Genomic DNA, 20,639 nt, shown 5'->3' on the forward strand with positions numbered 1-20,639 from the left:
AAATGACAGTTTTGCTACATACTATTCCTATTTATGTACCAGCATGCAAAATTTGAGCCTCCTACATGGTTTAGTTCTTGAGCTATGGGCTTGTGAACTTTGACAAAAAAAAGAGTCTGAAAAAATTGACACCCCCCCCCCCGTAAAACTGGCTGTAACATGGAAAGTATACATCTTACATTCAAATAAATTTACAGTGTTTCTCCGAGGTAACATGGGTACATCTGGTGATTTTTTTCAGAATTTTTTGAGACCTACGGTAAGCGTGCGGGCCCCGGTTGAATTGACGCGGAATGACCCGTATGCCATTGAACTGTTACAATTGTACCTCGGCTGGATTTCTGTTACAGCAATGCTACATCTAGCAACAACTTCAGCTGGCTGACTGGCGCTGCACTGAGCTCTCTCCTGCTAGCATTGGACGCAGTAGGCTACGGTTTGTTAGGTCAACCGCTGCAGCTCAATACAGTGTGACAAGCAATGTTACTGTATGTCATATACAACATTGCAAAATGTAGCTGACACATTTAAAAGCTAAATAACATAGACAATGTCACTTAGGCCTACAAGAATGTATTATGGTTTACCTGTCTAGGTGTGGATGAAGCGATCTGTCAAAGCTGAATGAATGACTTTAGTTTAGGCAAAGATTCTAGCACTCTGCTAAAAAGTTGTTCCTCAGCTCCACCAATCAAAATACTGGAAACACTATCACCGGAGGTGTTCCAGAACAGGGGTTCTCAACCTTTTCTACTTTAAGGACCACCTATACACACTTGCAACAAGTCGGGGCCCATTAAAAAAGATCCCCAATTATTTTGGCTAATCTATTCTATTAGAATACATCTAAGAGTCTAAGAATCTATTGTAAAGTGTATTAATGGGATGCAACATCATTCCCTGTTACAGATGGGAGCCCAGGAATTAAATAAATGCAATAAGAACAAACTTTTTAATTGTAGGTATTGTATTTAAAACTCTATGGATGTGCCAGAAACCAAACCATGTATGCAGGGCATTCTCAGCCAAAAGGGATTAATGATCCAAAAGTAGAGTCTGGTCCATTAACACAAGAACTTGTTGCCATATTTGTGTTCAGCAAACAAGCAAGTTATTAAAACCAAGAAGTACACTCAAAAGAAGTGAATATAGAAACCACTCAATGGGATTAGATCCTTACACACTAACAAAGGATTTTTCCTATGAAAAAAAAAATTCGCTAGCTAAATTTGACATCATTAATAGAATAAATTTTGATCCTATTGTAGCCATAACTAAATACAAAGACAATAGTTATGCATACTATTAATTAACTTAATGTGGAGATAATTAACAGATTTTAAGCTTTTTTTTTAAAGATTGTGTATATTTTTAGTCTTTTGTATCTGTACATGCATGACCCCACCAGCTCTGCTGATCAACTTATCGTGTTTAAATAAAGTTATTTATTCATTCATTATGAGTTGGAAAATTATCCATCCGTTGAGTTCCCCAACATCTCAAACTACCTGGCGCTGCAGACATCATTCTACGTGGACACACAGATGAAAACCTGGAAGAGCATGTGGCCATACAATTTTTTATATGTGGCTGGGTTAAAGATCTGGGGATCAGCACACAAGATAAATCCTGTATCATTTATGCCCAAGTAAGGAGGAATTTCTGGGCTTTTTGTCCGCATCTTTGCAATGGTTCCTGGGATGCTACAAATTTTAGTATCGGGTACAAACAAACCACAGCTGCTCGATTCTCAGATTCTCAATCCTCCCTGCTCTTCTCTTCCAGCAGGCATCACAGATCCATATAAATTATCCACAAACGTATTTATTTATTCTGCCCACTGCACGTGTGTGCTCTCTCTCTCTCTCTCTCTCTCTCTCTCTGTGTGCACTCTCTCTTTCTCTCGGTGTGCATGCACGCGTGGGTTAAATGCAGAGGAGGAATGTAACAAAAATAAAGGCTTGTTCTCTTAATTTACCCACAAATGTATTTATTCCACTTGAAAAGTGATCGGTAAACCAGCTCCCAGATTTGGGACCCTACGACATCCTGAACTAGTCTGGCTAATGCAAATTCAAAGCTCGCAACAGCCCCCCGTGTTGCATCACACTTAGGATGGGCGGGCCCAGGCTAATCCTGAACTATTTAGTATTTGGCTTCCAACTTGAAAAAAATTCATGGCACACTAGATGGCACTTCGTGGCTGACTAATGGGCTGTAGCCCAGTGGTTAAGAAACACTGTTCTCCAACATCTCTGCTATCGGCCTGAGCCTGTCTTGAAGTGATCCATAAAACAATACGCAAGGCGTCTGCTGAAGTCTGGTAGATGTTTCAGTCTGGGGTTTTTTTCAGTCTGTTTTTGTTTGTTTGTTTGTTTGTTTGTTTGTTTGGGGTCTGTCAGTCATGGTTAAAAATGGGGACATTTCTGGGGACAGCTCCAGCCAGGAACAGGCCACCAAAAACAGGGACTGTCCCACAGACACAACATGTCTGGTCACCCTAATGTACTGTAAAGCCTCCTCACACCAAGGTCTGCATGCCACAGCACACAGTGCTGGATTTCTGGGTTGTGCTTTGCTTGTTTACAAAGCCACATGCACCATGCTGATGGTATGCCAGCATTTCCTCCAACATTGGTAGCAAGATATCCCAGCTCCCTACAATGGTGTTAAATACCCTCCGAATGGGTTCCTTCTCCAATACCACTTTTTCTATAAGAGCCTGGTGGAGCCCAAACCTCAAGATGGTGTAGCCGAGGTGTATGATACACTGGCTCACTGGACCAGCAAGTGGGTGGGTTAACTATCTCACTAACATTGAGTACCCATGCCTCAGAACCGCCACAAGATTCAGTGAGATGTTGAAGTGGCTGTTCCAAACCCTCTGGAAGGAGGAGTCCTCAGAAATTTTGTTGGGGGGCCTGCATGGAGGGGCCAGAGCCTGACAAGGCAGCCTCCAATGAGACGCTCCCTCCAGAGGCCCAAGTGGCAGCCTCCACTGAGCAGCTCCCTTCAGAGGCCAAAATGACGGCCTCCAGCAAAGAGCTCCTTCCCGAAGCCAAAATGGCGGCCTTCACCCCATAGCTCTCTCCTGAGGTCAGCAGGGCAGTTTCAATCTCACCGCTCCCTCCACAGAGCAGCCTCCATTTCAGTGCTCTCTTCAGAGGCCAGCAGAGTGGCTTCCATCCCAGAGCTCTCTCCTGAGTCCAATTGGGAGACCTCCATCCCAGAGCTCTCTCTAGAGGCTGATGAGGTGACCTCTGATGCCATGCTCCTGCTGGAGGTCAATGAGGTTGCCTGAACTTTGTCTGTTTGGTTTTTTTACCAGTTCTCTGCCTACTAATTTTGGATCTGTTTGCATGCCTTTTTAATAAACTCTCAACTGCACTTGTATCTGCCTCTCCAATTCATAACATTGACACTGGGTGATGATGATGATGATGACTACTACTATTATTATTATTATTATTATTATTAAACTTGTATGACTGACAAAAATCAATTTAAAAATAAATATTGCCATAAATAAATAAACTAAGGGACCCATATATTCACTAATGAAGTAATTCTAATGCTTGTAAACAAATGAATGCTGGCGCACATAGTTGGAGCGGCTCGGTGCTTTCCTTTTCGGTGCTTTGGATGGCTGTTTGTGTGCGTGTTGGTTTTCATTTCATTTACATTCTGTTGGGCGAACAACATCTATAGCCGACATGATCTCCTGAAGATTGGAGTTTGCAGCGAGCGGGGTGTTACAGCCGAGTTTCTCTGCTCACACAACATTCCGGTGGACATAGCAAGAAGCCCTGGTTCCCCCTGGATTACCATCCACGCAGGCAGGAGGCAGAGGCAGCGCAGGGAGAGGAATCAGAAGCGAGGCTGCAGGGCCAGCGCGCTAGCGAGGCTACGGAAGCAGCCACACAAACCACCGCTTCCCAGCGTATTCCTCACCAATGCCAGATCCCTCGTAAACAAACTGGATGAACTAAGGCTTCAGGTTGCAACAAACAATATCATTAAGTACAGTTGCATCCTGTTGATTACAGAAACCTGGCTTTGTTCATCCATTCTGGACTCTGCCATCCAGCTAGCAGGGTACACAGCACAGCGTCATGACAAAACCAGTGACTCCAGTAAAAGCAGAGGAGGGGGGCTGTGTGTGTATGTAAACAACACCTGGTGCACTAACAGTGACTGTAGACAGTCACTGCTCTCCGGACTCGGAGTATGTGACTGTCAAATGCAGACCCATTTACCTTCCCAGGGAACTTTACTGTGGTCATGATCACTGCTGTCTACATCCCACTGGATGCTAATGCTAACTTGGCTCTTGGACATTTGTATGGCAGCATTTGCAGTCAACAGAGCATTTATCCTGATGCTGTGTGCATCATAGCATGGGACTTTAGACACGTGGACTTAAAAGCAATGCTCCCCAAATTCCATCAGCATGTTAAGTGTGCTACTAGGGGAGCCAACACTCTGGACAAGGTCTATACTAACATCAAGCTGGGCTACCAGGGTAGATGATTACCACACCTGGGCCAGTTGGACCATATGTCTCTGCTTTTACTCCCCACATACACCCCCATCAGGAAAACTGCTCCCACCACCATTAAGACTGTTAAAACTTGGCCTGATGAAGCCTCTCAGCAGCTGCAGGACTGCTTCAACAGAACCAACTGGGAGATCTTTGAACATGTAGACCTGGAGGTGTTCACTGACCATGTTCTGTGTTACATCAAGTATTGCACGGACATTGTCACAGTGGACAAACGCATCTGGGTCTATCCCAATCAGAAGCCCTGGATGACCAGGGAGGTCCAGCAGCTGCTGAAGGAAAGGAACATCGCCTTCAGGACTGGTGATTCAGCTCTCTTCAGCACAGCCTGTGCCAACCTGAAGAGGGGCATCCGGAAGGCCAAGTCAGACTATAGGAGGAGGATCGAGGACCATCTGGACAGCAACAACAGCAGGCAGGTGTGGCAGGGAGTCCAGCACCTCACCAATTACAGGACCAATGTCAGAACAGCTGATGGGGACACTTCACTGGCGGAGGAGCTGAACATCTTCCCCTGCTTTGAGGAGGAACCACCAGAGGCAGCCACACCAGACACGGTGGCCCACAGCAACTTCACCCTCACAATGGAGGAGGGTGAGGTGAGGCGCACACTATGAGCTGTCAACCCGAGGAAGGCTGCTGGACCTGATGGCATCTCTGGACGCGTTCTGAAGGACTGTGTGGGCCAGCTGGCTGGGGTCCTCACCAGGATCTACAAACAGTTCCTGTCCCAGTCCATTGTCCCACCCTGCCTGAAGGCCTCCACCATAGTTCCCCTGCCCAAAAATCAACCATCTCCAGCCTTAATGACTACCAGCCAGTAGCACTCACTGCTGTGGTGGTGAAGTGCTTTGAGAAACTGGTCCACAGTCATATCATGTCATTTATCACTCCCAGCTTTGATGCACACCAGTTTGCATACAGGGCTAATAGATCTTCTGAGGACGCCGTAGTCATAGCCCTCCATGCTGCACTGACCCACCTGGAGCAGCAGGGGAGCTACTTTGTGGACTTTAGCTCTGCTTTCAACACCATCCTTCCTCACAAACTGGTGTCTAAACTGTCCGCCTTGGGAGTTTCACACCTTTCCTGCCTTTGGATAAAGGACTTCCTAACTGACCACACTCAGAGGGTTGGAGTAGGCCCCACACACCTCCATGGCTATCAGCCTCAGCACTGGCTGCCCACAAGGCTGCGTGCTGAGCCCCCTGCTCTATACCCTCTACACTAATGACTGCACCCCCGCCCACCACAGCAACATCTTCGTCAAATTTGCAGACAACACCACAGTGGTGGGGCTCATCTCTGGAGGAGATGAGTCCACCTACAGAGACGAGGTGGGGCAGCTGGGGACATGGTGCAGTGACAACAACCTGCTCCTAAACACGACAAAGACCAAGGAGCTAATTGTGGACTTTAGGAAGAAGAAAACAACAATTCGGCCTTTATTCATCAATGGGAACAGCGTGGAGAGGGTTTCTGACTTCCGCTTCCTGGGTGTCCACATCTCGGAGGACCTGACTTGGGGCGCAATGACAACAGTACTGGTGAAGAAGGCCCAGCAGAGACTTTACTTCCTGAGGGTCCTCAGGAAAAACAACATCTCCCAAAAACTGCTGGTGTCTTTCTACCGCTGCTCCATTGAGATCATTCTAACTTACTGTCTCTGTGTGTGGGACACCAGCTGCATGATGAAACGGAGGAAGGCGCTCCAGGGGGTCATAAAGGATGCCCAGAAAATAGTAGGCTGCCCTCTCCCCCCACTGGAAGAACTACACAGTTCCCGCTGCCTCAGGAAAGCTCAACACGTTCTGCAAGACTCATCACATCCGGGTCATAAACTGTGTGAACTGCTACCATCAGGCAGACAATACAGAACACTTAAAACAAGGACAAACAGACTGAGAAACAGCTTCTTTAAGAAGAAGAAACCTTTATTTGTCACATGCACACTTCAAGCACAGTGAAATTCATCCTCTGCATTTAACCCATCTGAAGCAGTGAACACACGCGCACACACACACCCAAAGCAGTGGGCAGCCATACTAGAGCACCCGGGGAGCAGTCGGGGTCAGGTACCTTACTCAAGGGCACTTCAGCCCAAGGCCACCCCACATTAACCTAACTGCATGTCTTTGGACTGTGGGGGAAACCAGAGCACCTGGAGGAAACCCACACAGACATGGGGAGAACATGCAAGCTCCACACAGAAAAGCCCTCGCTGGCTGCTGGGTTCGAACCCAGATCTTTTTGCTGTGAGCCAACCGTGCTAACCACTACACCACCGTGCCACCCAGTAGCTGTCAGCACACTGAATGCTGCAAGCATCTAGATGTTTTGTATTGTGTGGCTGTGTTTTTTCTTTCTTTTTAAAGTATTTTATATTTTTGTATATATTATTTTATATTTTTGTATATGGAGTTTGCATGTTCTCCCCATATCTGTGTGGGTTTCTTCTGGGTGCTTCAGTTTCCCCCACAGTCCAAAGACATGCAGGTGGCTCTAAATTGACCGTAGGTGTGCATGTGAGTGTGAATGGTTGTTTGTCTCTGTGTCAGCCCTGTGATAACCTGGCGACTTGTCCAGGGTGTACCCCGCCTCTCACCCATCGTCAGCTGGGATAGGCTCCAGCTTGCCTGCAACCCTGTAGAACAGGATAAGCGGCTACAGATAATGGATGGATGGATTTTTGTATATATTTTATAACTTTTCCCCTTTTATACTGCACTGATTAAGGTCTGCACTTTAATTTAGTTTCTTTGTACATGTTACAATGACAATAAAGATTTCTATCCATCTAAGCCCTTCAATGAGATAGATGGATAGATAGATACTCCCTCTCTAATGTGATTTGAGCTTTTCAGTATTCTTAGACCTGTTTGTGCTCCCATGAGGATGTGCTTTTAATGGAGACTGAAAAGCACTTCTGTACATCATCCTGATTAAGGCTGTCTGCAAAACTCTAAATGTAATGCAAATGTATCATTATAATCAATAATAATATAACTGATTCTGGTCATTCTGTAATAATTTACATTTATTATTTATTTAATAATTAACATAATTCACAATGAATCAATGGCATTTTTCAATACTACCCCACCCCACCCCACCCCCTGCTCTCTCTCTTTCTCTCTAGTTTGTTGCCCATCCTAACTGCCAGCAGCAGCTGTTAACTATCTGGTATGAGAATCTGGCTGGCCTGAGGCAGCAGTCTATAGGCGTCAAGTGTCTCACTGTCCTAGGAGTAACAATAGGACTTCCTTTCCTTGCCATTGCGTACTGGATCATGCCTTGCAGCAAGGTAAAAACAGTACTTAATTTCTCTCTCTCTCTCTCACTCTCTCTCTCTCTCACACACACACACACACACCCATGGGTCATAGTCAGAGTTTAGCACATATAGTGAGGAGGTGCTCGCCAAAATGTTATCTCTGGACTTGCACATGCCTGTCTCATTTATTCATTAGAGAGACTTTGAACCTGAGTGTGCACTGTCTCCACACTGATGTAAGGTTGTCCATTGCTGCTAGCTAATTTTTTGTTATCATGACAATATTTCATTCTGAAAGCCATGTACTGGGCAGTGTAAAAATACATGAAAGAGTATGCTATGTGTGAGCAATATTAGATACAGTATGTAAGGATGAAACATGACCATGCAAGCTGTTCTAGGAAAAAAACACGCAATGTTGTGGTGTGATGCTGATGAAGAATGTCATGAAGTGTTTTATTCCTCTTATACCACAGCAGTTTGCCAATGTTTGCAATTTTCCATTCATTAAAGAATGATGCAGCATACCTTTTATCATACATGCGTAGCTATGTTTAATGTTCATAGAGCAAGTTAGTTCCTGTCATCACTTCTGCTATAGCAGCTATAAACAAGTTTTCTTCAGACTCCATTACTGGAATTATCTTCATCTTTATTATATTATAATTTATAACATGTTTCACAAACTGTGCAAATCTCATAAATTGTGATCTAAGTTGTCAGTTATCATTGTTTATTACATGCTTTTCTTTTGGCTAAATGGCAAGAGCTTGTTTTAAATAGAGTGGTCTAGACATGACTGAAAAACTGTCCAGGAGCTCTTCTCTGCAAAAAGGTGGCAACCGTAGAGACATGATTTGTAGACAGGTTGTTTTCTAAGCCACCCACAAAATCAAGTTGAAGTAGTCGACATAACATCCCAGCTCTGAATATGACCCAGAAGCATATTTAATATACATTTGCCCCATAGACACATACATACATACAGCATGGTGCTCTACATGTTGAAAATATAAACAAAGAAACAACAGACATCAAGTGAGATATTGTGAGATTTGTGTGTATGTGTGTGCTCCAAGTCTGTTTGCCTATAATTACAGATGTGGTCAGAAGTTTACATACAGTGACATGAATGTCATCTTGGATATGAATGTCATGGCAATATTTGGGCTTTCAGTAATTTCTCTGAACTGTTCTTTTTCTGTGGCAGAATGATTGTACAACATATATCTTTAATTGAAAAAAACACTTGAATTTGGTGCACAAGTTTTAACTTTCTTTGGGTTTTCTGAAATCAACATAGGATCAAAATTATACATAAAGGGTCAAAAATTTACATACGCTGACTTAGATTATTAATTCAGAGGTGCTGAAACTTCCAAAATGTCTCTCATCTTGCCAAGGCCTCTGAACTTCCTGTTAGTAATCATGATTGACTACAGCTGGTAGCTTCTCTGTGCCTTCATTAAAAGGGTTTGTTTACAACTCTCATTTGATTGACCAATACACAGTAAAATGGGAAAGTCCAAGGAGCTCAGTGCAGATCTGAGAAAGAGGATCGCAGATATACACAACTCCATAATGTCTCTTGGAGCCATTTCTAAACAACTGCAAATTCCAAGATCAGTTAAAACAATTGTATCCAAGTTATTGTGAGGTGTAGTCACTTTGCCAAGCCACTTTACTTCAAGAAAACCCAAACTGTCACCTTCAGCTGAAAAGGAATTCATTTGGATGGTCAGGAACAACCTGGGAACCACCATGGCACAGCCCTGCCATGAACTGAAAGCTGATGGATTTGTCTCTGTCTGACAGACTATTAAAAAGAGATGATGGGGGAAAATGGCAAAGTTAGAGAAATAAAGATGTACAGGGAGAAAGAGAGACTCAAACACAAGGGTGTGTAAAACAAAGAGCAGACAGATCACAAAGGAAAAAATGAAAAGAAAGGAATTTAAGTATGATCCCTCACTGATCATGCAGATTATTAGCTCACTGGCCGTAGCCGATGAGCTGTTGCCATCATGCGGTGTCCGTCCATCCGTTTGTCGTTCGTCATCCATCCACAATTCACAAAAATCACTACTCCTCCCTGAGTTTTCAACGGATTTTGATTCTGATTGTTTTGTTTGAAAGATCTAATCAGTTTGCACAAAAGTTACTCCATGGCTTTGTGATTTCTCATTTACAAGTTGCTAATTAGGCCGGTTAACAAACTTTCAGGAAAATTGATACTCCTCCCTGAGATTTCAATGGATTTTAATTCTGATTGTTTTGTTTTGAAGATCAAATTGTTCTAATTGTTCTCATGAAGAACAACTTACCTAATTATAAACGAGTCTGGTTTCTCATGGTGCGGCTGTGTGAGCTACTGCGACGCTGATGCTCTGGTCATCATGATAAAAGTGATCATAATTAGGATCTTAGTGAAGTTAACCCAGCGTACTGTACACACCAAGAAATAATTTTCTGTGGCGAACCTGATGAGAGAAACAACTGCAAGTGACTGTGTTGTTGCTGCTCTGCAGTGAATAAGGTGTGTGTGTGTGTGTGTGTGTGTGTGTGTGTGTGTGTGTGTGTGTGTGTGTGTGTGTGTGTGTGTTTTAGAAGTACTGGAGCAGTGTAGGGACTATGGAGGGATATTTTATTCAGTTCAATAATTCTTGCTTCAAGGTAAACATTATTATTTTGTTGCCCAAAAGGAGTGTTCTGCATGTGTAATTATTCGCTAGAGTGTGTGTGTGTGTGTGTGTGTGTGTGTGTGTGTTCTTTTTTCACGTACAATATTGTTTCTCACATTAATACAATGTGATAGATGTTAAATTGGAAATCAAAAAAGCATCCAGCCATTATCTGTATCAATTATCCATCAGGGTCATGGGGGAAGCTGGAACTAATCCCAGTTGGCTTCAGGTGAGAGTCTAACACACACACACACACACACACAAATAATTACACATACAGAACACTCCTTTTGGGCAAGGAGAATATCTCAACATGTTTACCTTGAAGCAAGAATTAGTGAATTCAATAAAATATCCCTCCATAATCCCTACATCTTCCACTTCTCCAGTACTTCCTAAACACACACACACAAAGTCTGTCTTTCTCACACACACACTCTCCTTAGAGTAGCCAGTTTGCCTAATCCACATGTCTTTGGACTGTGGGAGGAAATTGGAGCACTGAGAGGAAACCAACGCAGGCAAAGGAAAGGCCCCAGATGGCCGTGAGGTTCAAACACAGAATCTTCTTGCTGTGAGGCAACAGTGCTAATCACTGCGCCACCATCAAAAAAAGCAATGACAATATATTAACACATTATTATTATTATTATTATTATTATTCCTATCCCAGATCATTTCTTTATTTCCTCTCTCTCATCCATCCATCCATCCATGCATCCATTTGTCCATCAAGCCACCCATGCCCCTCCTCCCTCACTCTCTTCTTTTTTTCTGTTTAACTTTTTTTTATTCCTTCCCTCTCTTCCAGCTGGGTCAGATTCTCCGAAGTCCCTTCATGAAGTTTGTGGCTCATGCTGTCTCCTTCACCATCTTCTTGGGCCTGCTTGTGCTGAACGCTTCAGACCGTTTTGAGGGAGTGAAGAATCTCCCCAATGAGACCATCACAGATCACCCACGCCAGGTTTTCAGGGTCAAAACCACTCGATTCTCCTGGACAGAACTTCTCATCATGAAATGGGTGCTGGGTAAGCACTAATGCATGCTGGGAGAATATGGGGATATTAGCTGTGTAGGGCAGAGTTGGTCATTCCTATCCACTGTGGAAGAGAGGACAGGGTGAGGGAAGTGGTTAAAGTTCTGTCTTAATGACTGGAAGATTGTGAATTTGAACCCTGGACAGCCAGTGAGCTGCTGTTGGACCCTTGAGTAAAACTGATATCCCTCAAGTGTCCAGTGACCTCCATGTGAATGGACTGCAGTGGTACTTTTTTACCATATATAAGATGGTTTCTATCAGGATTGGCTCCTGCTTTAAATTATCTATAATATTAAGTAATATTTGCACCACCATTTCTTGGTTGGTGGATAGTAATTGCTGTTTGTTAGTTTCCATTTGGAAGACTCCACTGGACCATTAGTTCTGTCTCTTGGGTCCCCATTTGGCAGACTGTTTCTATTAGGGTGGGCAATGAACTATAAAATATTTTAAATATGAACATGCTTGAAATGAACCTGTATATTATCATAATGTATGTATTGACAGTAGATAACCAGTAATAGCTAGTTAGCATGTTCCTGAGTTCTATGTTTGCATCCCATCAGATAGCAAATGCCTACTTCTTGCTAATGAGCCCAGAGTCAGCGAGCAGCCGGGGAAAGCTAGACACCCATCTTATATATTGCTGTATACAGAAAGGAATGTGTACATTACTGCTTTAATACAGTTTTTCTTGATCACTTTGATGCAATTCACACATCAGAAATGTTATTCTCACCACTCTTAATGTAGTTCTCGAAACAGTTAAGGCATTTCTTATATCACTAACTCACCAGTGCAAAAGCCAGTAAAACAATCACAACCTTGTTCACATGTCAAAAAATGCAAAGTTAGTCAATCACTTCGATATTGTCACCAATGAATAAAACCCTTTTACCAGTGCTTTAAGACTTAGACACCAAAGGTTTTGATATTTTAACAAAAACCTTCGACATCGAAATGAACTGTGAATGATTTATTTGTAAATTCACACCGTATAATTGCTGTAACTGAGGAAAGCAAAATAATAAATGTGGAATTATGCATCAGAATATAGACAAAGAAAAGGATGCAATCAACCTTAGAACATAGCACCAACGAGAAGGGAACTCAGGAGAGTGCATACCTCTGCCAAGCCATATATTCGGGTTTGTATCAAAATCTAATTAAGTTTTCTTTTGCCCATGGCTCACCTTTCCTCAAAATTTCATCAAAATCCATTCAATACTTTTTGAGTTACGTTGGGAAAAGACAAACAAACCAACAGAGGTGAAAACATAACCTTCTCCAACACAGCTGATGGAGGTAATAATAGTACAGTAAATTCACACTACATATACAGGGGATATTACACAGTTGCATGAAGATATGAAGTTTATCTGAAAATATATTCAACATGAGAAGATAAACTTCATATCTTCGCACCATAAAAACATGCAAGTTAATCAAAAGAATTTAAATTTTGAATCAGTTCGGCATTTTGACAACGCACATCTAGTCAGCGGGTAAACACGGAGTGACGTCATTGGAGCGAAATATCACAGATTATTATATATACAAGATACTTTTTTGATGGAATAAAAACGTATTCTATTCCCTTGTAGTGGGTTTCATTCATTTGGTTTGATAGCATGCAATATTGTTAGCATATCGCTTATCCTACATGTATTACCGTCACTCTACCCTATGGAGAATGAGCATTGAATATGGTTTATGATATTGTATGGTTGTCAAGACAACATGACATCAGACATTAGAGCTGATGTGAATATCCAATTAGAAAGTTTTCTGCTGTGCATGCAAAGAAGCATTTCTTTGTTCGCCAGGAAAGAGAAAGGCATGTTAAACACCTGAAAGGCTACCAAAACTTCATTAGATATTCTTCATGCGTATTTACAAGAGAAAACATACCAACGGACATCAAAAAAATGGAAAAGGGACACGGTGGAGATCTAAAACTTCTGCACTAGCGAGCAACTGTGACAATTTGTAAACAAACATGGCCACCAGGTTTGCTTTGTGAAATACAGAAGATTTTGAGAGAATTTTGGCTGCCAGGTAGCTCCATTGTGTGTAGTTGTTGTTGATTTTAAAAGTAATGAAGTAAATTACACAGGGAAATGAATACTTAAGTCTGAGTGAAAAATACTATGGCGAGCATGTGCGGAAGAATAGTCTGGAGACAGAAAACTTAGTTTCTCAGTCGTTAGCCTGTGCTACTTGCTCTCAATAGCACTGGCTTGACTGCTTTATGAACATTTACTGCTTTATTAGCATTAACACTACTGATGAATGCTACACCGGCTGGAAGGTGACTTCACTGCTGCACTGACGGTGCGGACTCACGGGTAAGCTAGTGTTGGCCTTTGAGAATGCTGATATGTAGAGAATGCGTATAATAATAATAATAATAATAATGGCTTTTTTCCCTGGTATATCAGATATACTCATCTTCGACTCGTTCTATATCATGCATTACACTGTGGGGCAGCACAGTGGTGTAAGTGGTTAGCACAGTCGCCTCACAGCAAGAAGGTTCTGGGTTCAAACCCAGTGGCTGGCGAGGGCCTTTCTGTGTGTAGTTTGCATGTTCTCCCCGTGTCTGTGTGGGTTTCCTCCGGGTGCTCTGGTTTCCCCCACAGTCCAAAGACATGCAGGTTAGGTTAACTGGTGACTCTGAATTGACCGTAGGTGTGAGTGTGAATGGTTGTCTGTGTCTATGTGTCAGCCCTGTGGATGACCTGGCGACTTGTCCAGGGTGTACCCCGCCTTTCGCCCGTAGTCAGCTGGGATAGGCTCCAGCTTGCCTGCGACCCTGTAGAACAGGATAAAGCAGCTGGAGATAATGAGATGAGATGAGACAATCATTAAGATGAAAAAACAGAAATCAGGACTGTGCATAGGTATTCACCCCCTTTCGTATGAAACCCCTAAATAAGAGCTGGTCCAACCAATTCACTTCATAAGTCACATAATTAGTTGATTAAGAGCCATCTGTGTGCAATCAAAGTGTCACATGATCTGCCACGTGATGTCTGTATAAATCAACCTGTTCTGGAAGTACCCTGACTCTGCAACACCACTAAGCAATCAACATGAAAACCAAGGAGCTTCTAAACAGGTCAGACAAAATTGTGGAGAAGTATAGATCAGGGTTGGGTTATACAACCCTGATTCCAAAAAAGTTGGGACAAAGTACAAATTTGTACACATAGTACACAAAGTACACACAAAGTACACATATTTTATTCAGAATAGAACATAGATGACATATCAAATGTTTAAACTGAGAAAATGTTTCATTTAAAGAGAAAAATTAGGTGATTTTAAATTTCATGACAACAACACATCTCAAAAAAAGTTGGGACAAGGCCATGTTGACTACTGTGAGACATCCCCTTTTCTCTTTACAACAGTCTGTAAACGTCTGGGGACTGAGGAGACAAGTTGCTCAAGTTTAGGGATAGGAATGTTAACCCATTCTTGTCTAATGTAGGATTCTAGTTGCTCAACTGTCTTAGGTCTTTTTTGTCGTATCTTCCATTTTATGATGCACCAAATGTTTTCTATGGGTGAAAGATCTGGACTGCAGGCTGGCCAGTTCAGTACCCGGACCCTTCTTCTACGCAGCCATGATGCTGTAATTGATGCAGTATGTGGTTTGGCATTGTCATGTTGGAAAATGCAAGGTCTTCCCTGAAAGAGACGTCGTCTGGATGGGAGCATATGTTGCTCTAGAACATGGATATACCTTTCAGCATTGATGGTGTCTTTCCAGATGTGTAAGCTGCCCATGCCACACGCACTAATGCAACCCCATACCATCAGAGATGCAGGCTTCTGAACTGAGCGCTGATAACAACTTGGGTCATCCTTCTCCTCTTTAGTCCGAATAACACTGCGTCCCTGATTTCCATAAAGAACTTCAAATTTTGATTCGTCTGACCACAGAACAGTTTTCCACTTTGCCACAGTCCATTTTAAATGAGCCTTGGCCCAGAGAAGACGTCTGTGCTTCTGGATCATGTTTAGATACGGCTTCTTCTTTGAACTATAGAGTTTTAGCTGGCAGCAGCGGATGGCACGGTGAATTGTGTTCACAGATAATGTTCTCTGGAAATATTCCTGAGCCCATTTTGTGATTTCCAATACAGAAGCATGCCTGTATGTGATGCAGTGCCGTCTAAGGGCCCGAAGATCACGGGCACCCAGTATGGTTTTCCGATATGTTCAAACTCTTTGCAATTTTACACTGTCTAACTCCTTTCTGATATTGCTCCACTATTTGTCGGTGCAGAATTAGGGGGATTGGTGATCCTCTTCCCATCTTTACTTCTGAGAGCCGCTGCCACTCCAAGATGCTCTTTTTATACCCAGTCATGTTAATGACTGTGGCAGCGGGGGCATGGTCAAGCGCCAGTCTGTGACAGGAGGGCGGAGTCAGGGAAGGTAAGTGGCAGAATCACTACACCTGACTGCAATTAACCTGTTTGTGTGTGTCTTCCCAGTGACCACGCCCTATTTAGGGAGGGAGAGCAGAGAGCAGAGGATCTCTCCCGAACCAGACACCTGATGTGTGTGCGCGTGTGTCTGGCTGTGTGTGTGTTTAAGAGACCACTGAAAAGTGTAAAAATAAAACGATTGTTGAACCTGATCTCTGTCCTGCCGTCCTCTGTGCTCCACCCCTTCATAAGAACTTTTACAGTGGTGCCGAAACCCAGGATCTGGAGCACAGCAGCCTAACAGCCCCATGGAGTCTTCCCCGTTCGCTGAACTGGTCCACGCCCTCGCCACGGCCCAGCAAAGCCAGCACCAGGCGCTACTCACCCTCCGAAAGGAGCAAGAACAGCGGTTCAAGGCCCTGGTGTTGGCCCAACAGGAAGATCGAGAGGCGTTCCGGCACCTCCTCGCGTCGGCGGGGTCCACCAGTGCTCCTACCGCGAGCCCGTCTCCCCTCACCATCACCAAGATGGGCCCGCAGGACGACCCCGAGGCATTCATCATGCTCTTCGAGCAGGTCGCCGAAGCCTCGGGGTGGCCGTTGGAGCAGCGCGCGGCGCGCCTCCTCCCCCTGCTAACGGGAAAGGCACAGCTGGCCGTGCTTCAGCTCCCCGCCGACCGCCGGCTGGCCTACGCAGACCTCCGCTGAGCCGTCCTCCAGCACGTGGGGCGCACCCCTGAACAGCAGCGCCAGCGCTTCCGGTGTTGTGCTTGGAAGAAGTCGGACGGCCGTTCACGTTCGTTCAGCAGCTCCGGGACGCCTGCTGGCGGTGGTTGAGGGCCGACAACTGCGACGCCGAGGGAATCATCGACCAGGTGGTGCTGGAACAGTTCATCGCGCGCTTGCCAACAGGAACTGTGGAGTGGGTCCAGTGCCACCGCCCGGTGTCGCTGGATCGGGCAGTCGAGCTGGCGGAGGACCATTTGGCGGCTGTCCCGGCGGCAGGACAGCAGACGGCATCTTCTCTTCTCTCCTCTTCTCTCTCTCTCTCTCCCTCCTCCTGTGTCCCGTCCTCGCCCCATTCCCCCACCGCGGAGGCGGGGGCCGGCACCACCCCAGCCGGCCCGCCGCACCCGCGGTGCCCTCCCGTTTCTCCCTTCTGTGTCTGTCTCTCCCCCACCTCAGGTGACTGAGCCCCAGATCACCAGTGCAGAGGGAAAGCCCGGGCCGGTTTGCTGGCGCTGCGGGGAGCCGGGCCACTTTCAATAGCAGTGCACGGCGATGGAGGTGGGCGCGGTGGTTCGGCTCCCCGATGCGCCAGAGGCCGCCCTCGATCGGGCCGGAGCGTATCGCATACCGGTGAGTATCCAAGGGGATACATATCAGGCGTTGGTGGATTCTGGCTGTAATCAGACCTCAATTCACCAAAGCCTGGTCCAGAACGAGGCATTGGGGGGAGCACAGGGGGTGAAGGTGTTGTGTGTGCACGGGGATATTCACCGCTACCCTCTGGTGTCAGTCCACATTTTTTTCCGAGGGGAAAAATTTATAGTGAAGGCAGCGGTTAATCCTCGCCTTACCCACTCTTTAATTTTGGGGACTGATTGGCCGGGATTTCGGGTTTTGATGATGCGCTTAGTAAAGAGTGGGTCCTGCCATTTAGCAGGGGGAGATCACGGTGTCGCTTTGGCAGGAGCAACTGTCACAGAGCCGTCTACATCATCTCCGCGTCAGAGTGAGGAGCCCTAGGCTCCTCCTCCCTCTCTTGGGGAATCCCTCGCGGATTTCCCGTTAGAACAATCGCGAGACGAGACTCTGCGACATGCATTTGACCAAGTGAGAGTAATCGATGGTCAAACGCTCCAGCCGAACGCCACCCCATCCTTTCCCTATTTCTCTATTATGAAGGATAGATTATACCGAGTGACGCAGGACACTCATACTAAAGAGCGAGTCACGCAGCTTTTGATTCTGAAGAGCCGCCGGGAACTGGTATTCCAGGCGGCTCACTTTAATCCCATGGCTGGACACTTAGGGCAGGATAAAACACTAGCCCAAATAATGGCCCAATTCTATTGGCCGGGGATTCGCGGCGATGTTCGTAGGTGGTGTACGGCATGCCGCGAATGCCAGTTAGTAAATCCAGCGGCCATTCCAAAAGTGCCTTTGCGCCCTCTTCCATTAATCGAGACCCCGTTTGAGAGAATTGGGATGGATCTCGTCAGCCCATTAGATCGGTCAGCACGAGGGTACCGCTTTATATTAGTTCTGGTGGACTATGCAACGCAATACCCAGAAGCAGTGCCTCTGCGCAATATCTCAGCACGCAGTATTGCAGAGACACTCTTCCGCGTCATCTCTCGAGTCGGAATCCCGAAAGAGATTCTGACTGATCAAGGCACTACATTTATGTCACGGACACTGCGTGAACTGTATGGGTTATTGGGGATTAAGCCGATCCGCACCAGCGTGTATCACCCACAAACGGACGGTTTAGTAGAACGGTTCAACCGCACCCTCAAAAATATTATTAAAAAATTCATAAGTGAGGACGCACGTAATTGGGATAAGTGGCTCGAGCCCTTGTTGTTCTCAGTGCGAGAGGTCCCCCAAGCCTCCACGGGGTTCTCCCCGTTCGAATTATTATATGGGCGTAAGCCGCGCGGCATCCTAGACGTGCTGCGGGAAAATTGGGAGGAGGGACCTTCACAAAGCAAGAATGAAATTCAGTATATGGACCTGCGCGCAAAACTCCACACGCTCACCCACCTAACTCAGGAGAATTTGCGGCAGGCCCAGGAACGGCAAGCCCGCCTGTACAACAAGGGTACGCGCCTTAGAGAGTTCACACCGGGAGATAAGGTACTCGTACTGTTGCCCACGTCGAGCTCCAAATTGATCGCCAAGTGGCAAGGACCCTTTGAGGTCACACGGCGAGTCGGGGATGTCGACTATGAGGTGAGGCGAACGGACGGGGTGGGGTGCTACAGATTTACCACCTCAATCTGCTTAAACTCTGGAACGAGGAGGTCCCCGTGGCGTTGGTGTCGGTGGTTCCGGAGAAGGCGGAGCTGGGGCCGGAGGTTCAAAAAGGGGCATTGATATCACGTACCTCTCCAGTCCCCTGTGGAGACCACCTCTCCCCGACCCAACTCACGGAGGTCGCCCAGTTGCAGGCCGAGTTTTCGGATGTGTTCTCGCCCCTGCCCGGTCGCACTAACCTCATAGAGCACCACATAGAGACACCCCCGGGGGTGGTAGTGCATAGCCGCCCTTACAGGCTACCCGAACACAAAAAAAAGGTGGTTCGGGAAGAACTTCAGACCATGCTCAAAATGGGCATTGTCGAGGAGTCCCACAGTGACCGGAGCAGCTTGGTGGTCTTGGTACCCAAGGCCGACGGGTCGGTCCGGTTCTGTGTGGACTATAGAAAAGTCAACGCGGTGTCTAAATTCGACGCATACCCAATGCCTCGTATTGACGAGCTGCTCGATCGACTAGGCATGGCTCGCTTTTATTCGACACTGGATTTGACGAAGGGATATTGGCAGATCCCCTTGACTCCACTATCCTGAGAAAAAACGGCCTTTTCCACACCATTTGGTTTACACCAATTCGTCACACTTCCGTTTGGGCTGTTTGGGGCGCCCGCTACGTTTCAGCGGCTGATAGACAGGGTCCTCCGCCCCCACGCCACCTATGCGGCCGCCTATCTCGATGACCTCATCATATATAGTAATGACTGGCTGAGGCACCTTGAACACCTAAGGGCCATCCTTAGGTCGCTGAGGCGAGCGGGTCTCACAGCCAACCCAAAGAAGTGTGCGATTGGGCGGGTGGAAGTACGGTATCTGGGCTTCCACTTGGGCAACAGGCAGGTGCGTCCCCAAATTAACAAGACCGCAGCAATTGCGGCCTGCCTGAGGCCCAAGACCAAAAAGGGGGTGAGACAGTTCCTGGGGCTGGCTGGCTATTATCGTAGGTTTATACCTAATTATTTGGACGTCACCAGCCCGCTGACTGATCTCACTAAAAAGGGGGCACCAGATCCGGTCCAGTGGATGGAGCAATGCCAGCGGGCTTTTTCTGAGGTAAAGGCTGCACTGTGTGGGGGGCCACTATTACACTCCCCTGACTTTTCTCTCCCTTTTGTGTTGCAGACCGATGCGTCGGACAGAGGGCTGGGGGCAGTTTTGTCCCAGGAGGTGGAGGGGGAGGACCGCCACGTCCTCTACATCAGTAGAAAGCTGTCAGTGCGTGAGGGGCGCTACAGCACCATTGAGAAAGAGTGTCTGGCGATCAAGTGGGCGGTCCTTGCCCTCCGTTACTACCTGCTGGGGCGCCCTTTCACCCTCTGTTCGGACCACGTGCCCCTCCAGTGGCTCCACCGCATGAAAGATGCCAACGCGCGGATCACCCGTTGGTATCTGGCACTCCAACCCTTCAATTTTAAGGTGGTCCAAGGCCGGGGGCGCAGATAGTCATGGCGGACTTCCTCTCCCATCGGGGGGGGGGAGTTGGCTGCAGGCCAGACGGCCGCCTGGCCTGAGTCGGGCAGTGGGGGTATGTGGCAGTGGGGGCATGGTCAAGCGCCGGTCTGTGACAGGAGGGTGGAGTCAGGGAAGGTAAGTGGCAGAATC

The 20,639-nt window shown here is 46.2% G+C and overlaps 1 protein-coding gene across 1 annotated transcript in view; it reads left to right on the plus strand.

The window, feature by feature from the left end:
• The window catches only part of trpc7b (transient receptor potential cation channel, subfamily C, member 7b), a 248,983-nt gene that overhangs the window by 99,717 nt on the left and 128,627 nt on the right, over window positions 1–20,639 (plus strand). The window contains exons 3-4 of the mRNA XM_060903621.1: window positions 7,701–7,865; window positions 11,331–11,547. Coding sequence (XP_060759604.1) covers window positions 7,701–7,865; window positions 11,331–11,547 — 382 coding nt within the window. The remainder of the gene's footprint in view (window positions 1–7,700; window positions 7,866–11,330; window positions 11,548–20,639) is intronic.

The sequence above is a fragment of the Neoarius graeffei genome, chromosome 2 (assembly GCF_027579695.1).
Source record: "Neoarius graeffei isolate fNeoGra1 chromosome 2, fNeoGra1.pri, whole genome shotgun sequence".
Taxonomy (NCBI): Eukaryota; Metazoa; Chordata; class Actinopteri; order Siluriformes; family Ariidae; genus Neoarius; species Neoarius graeffei.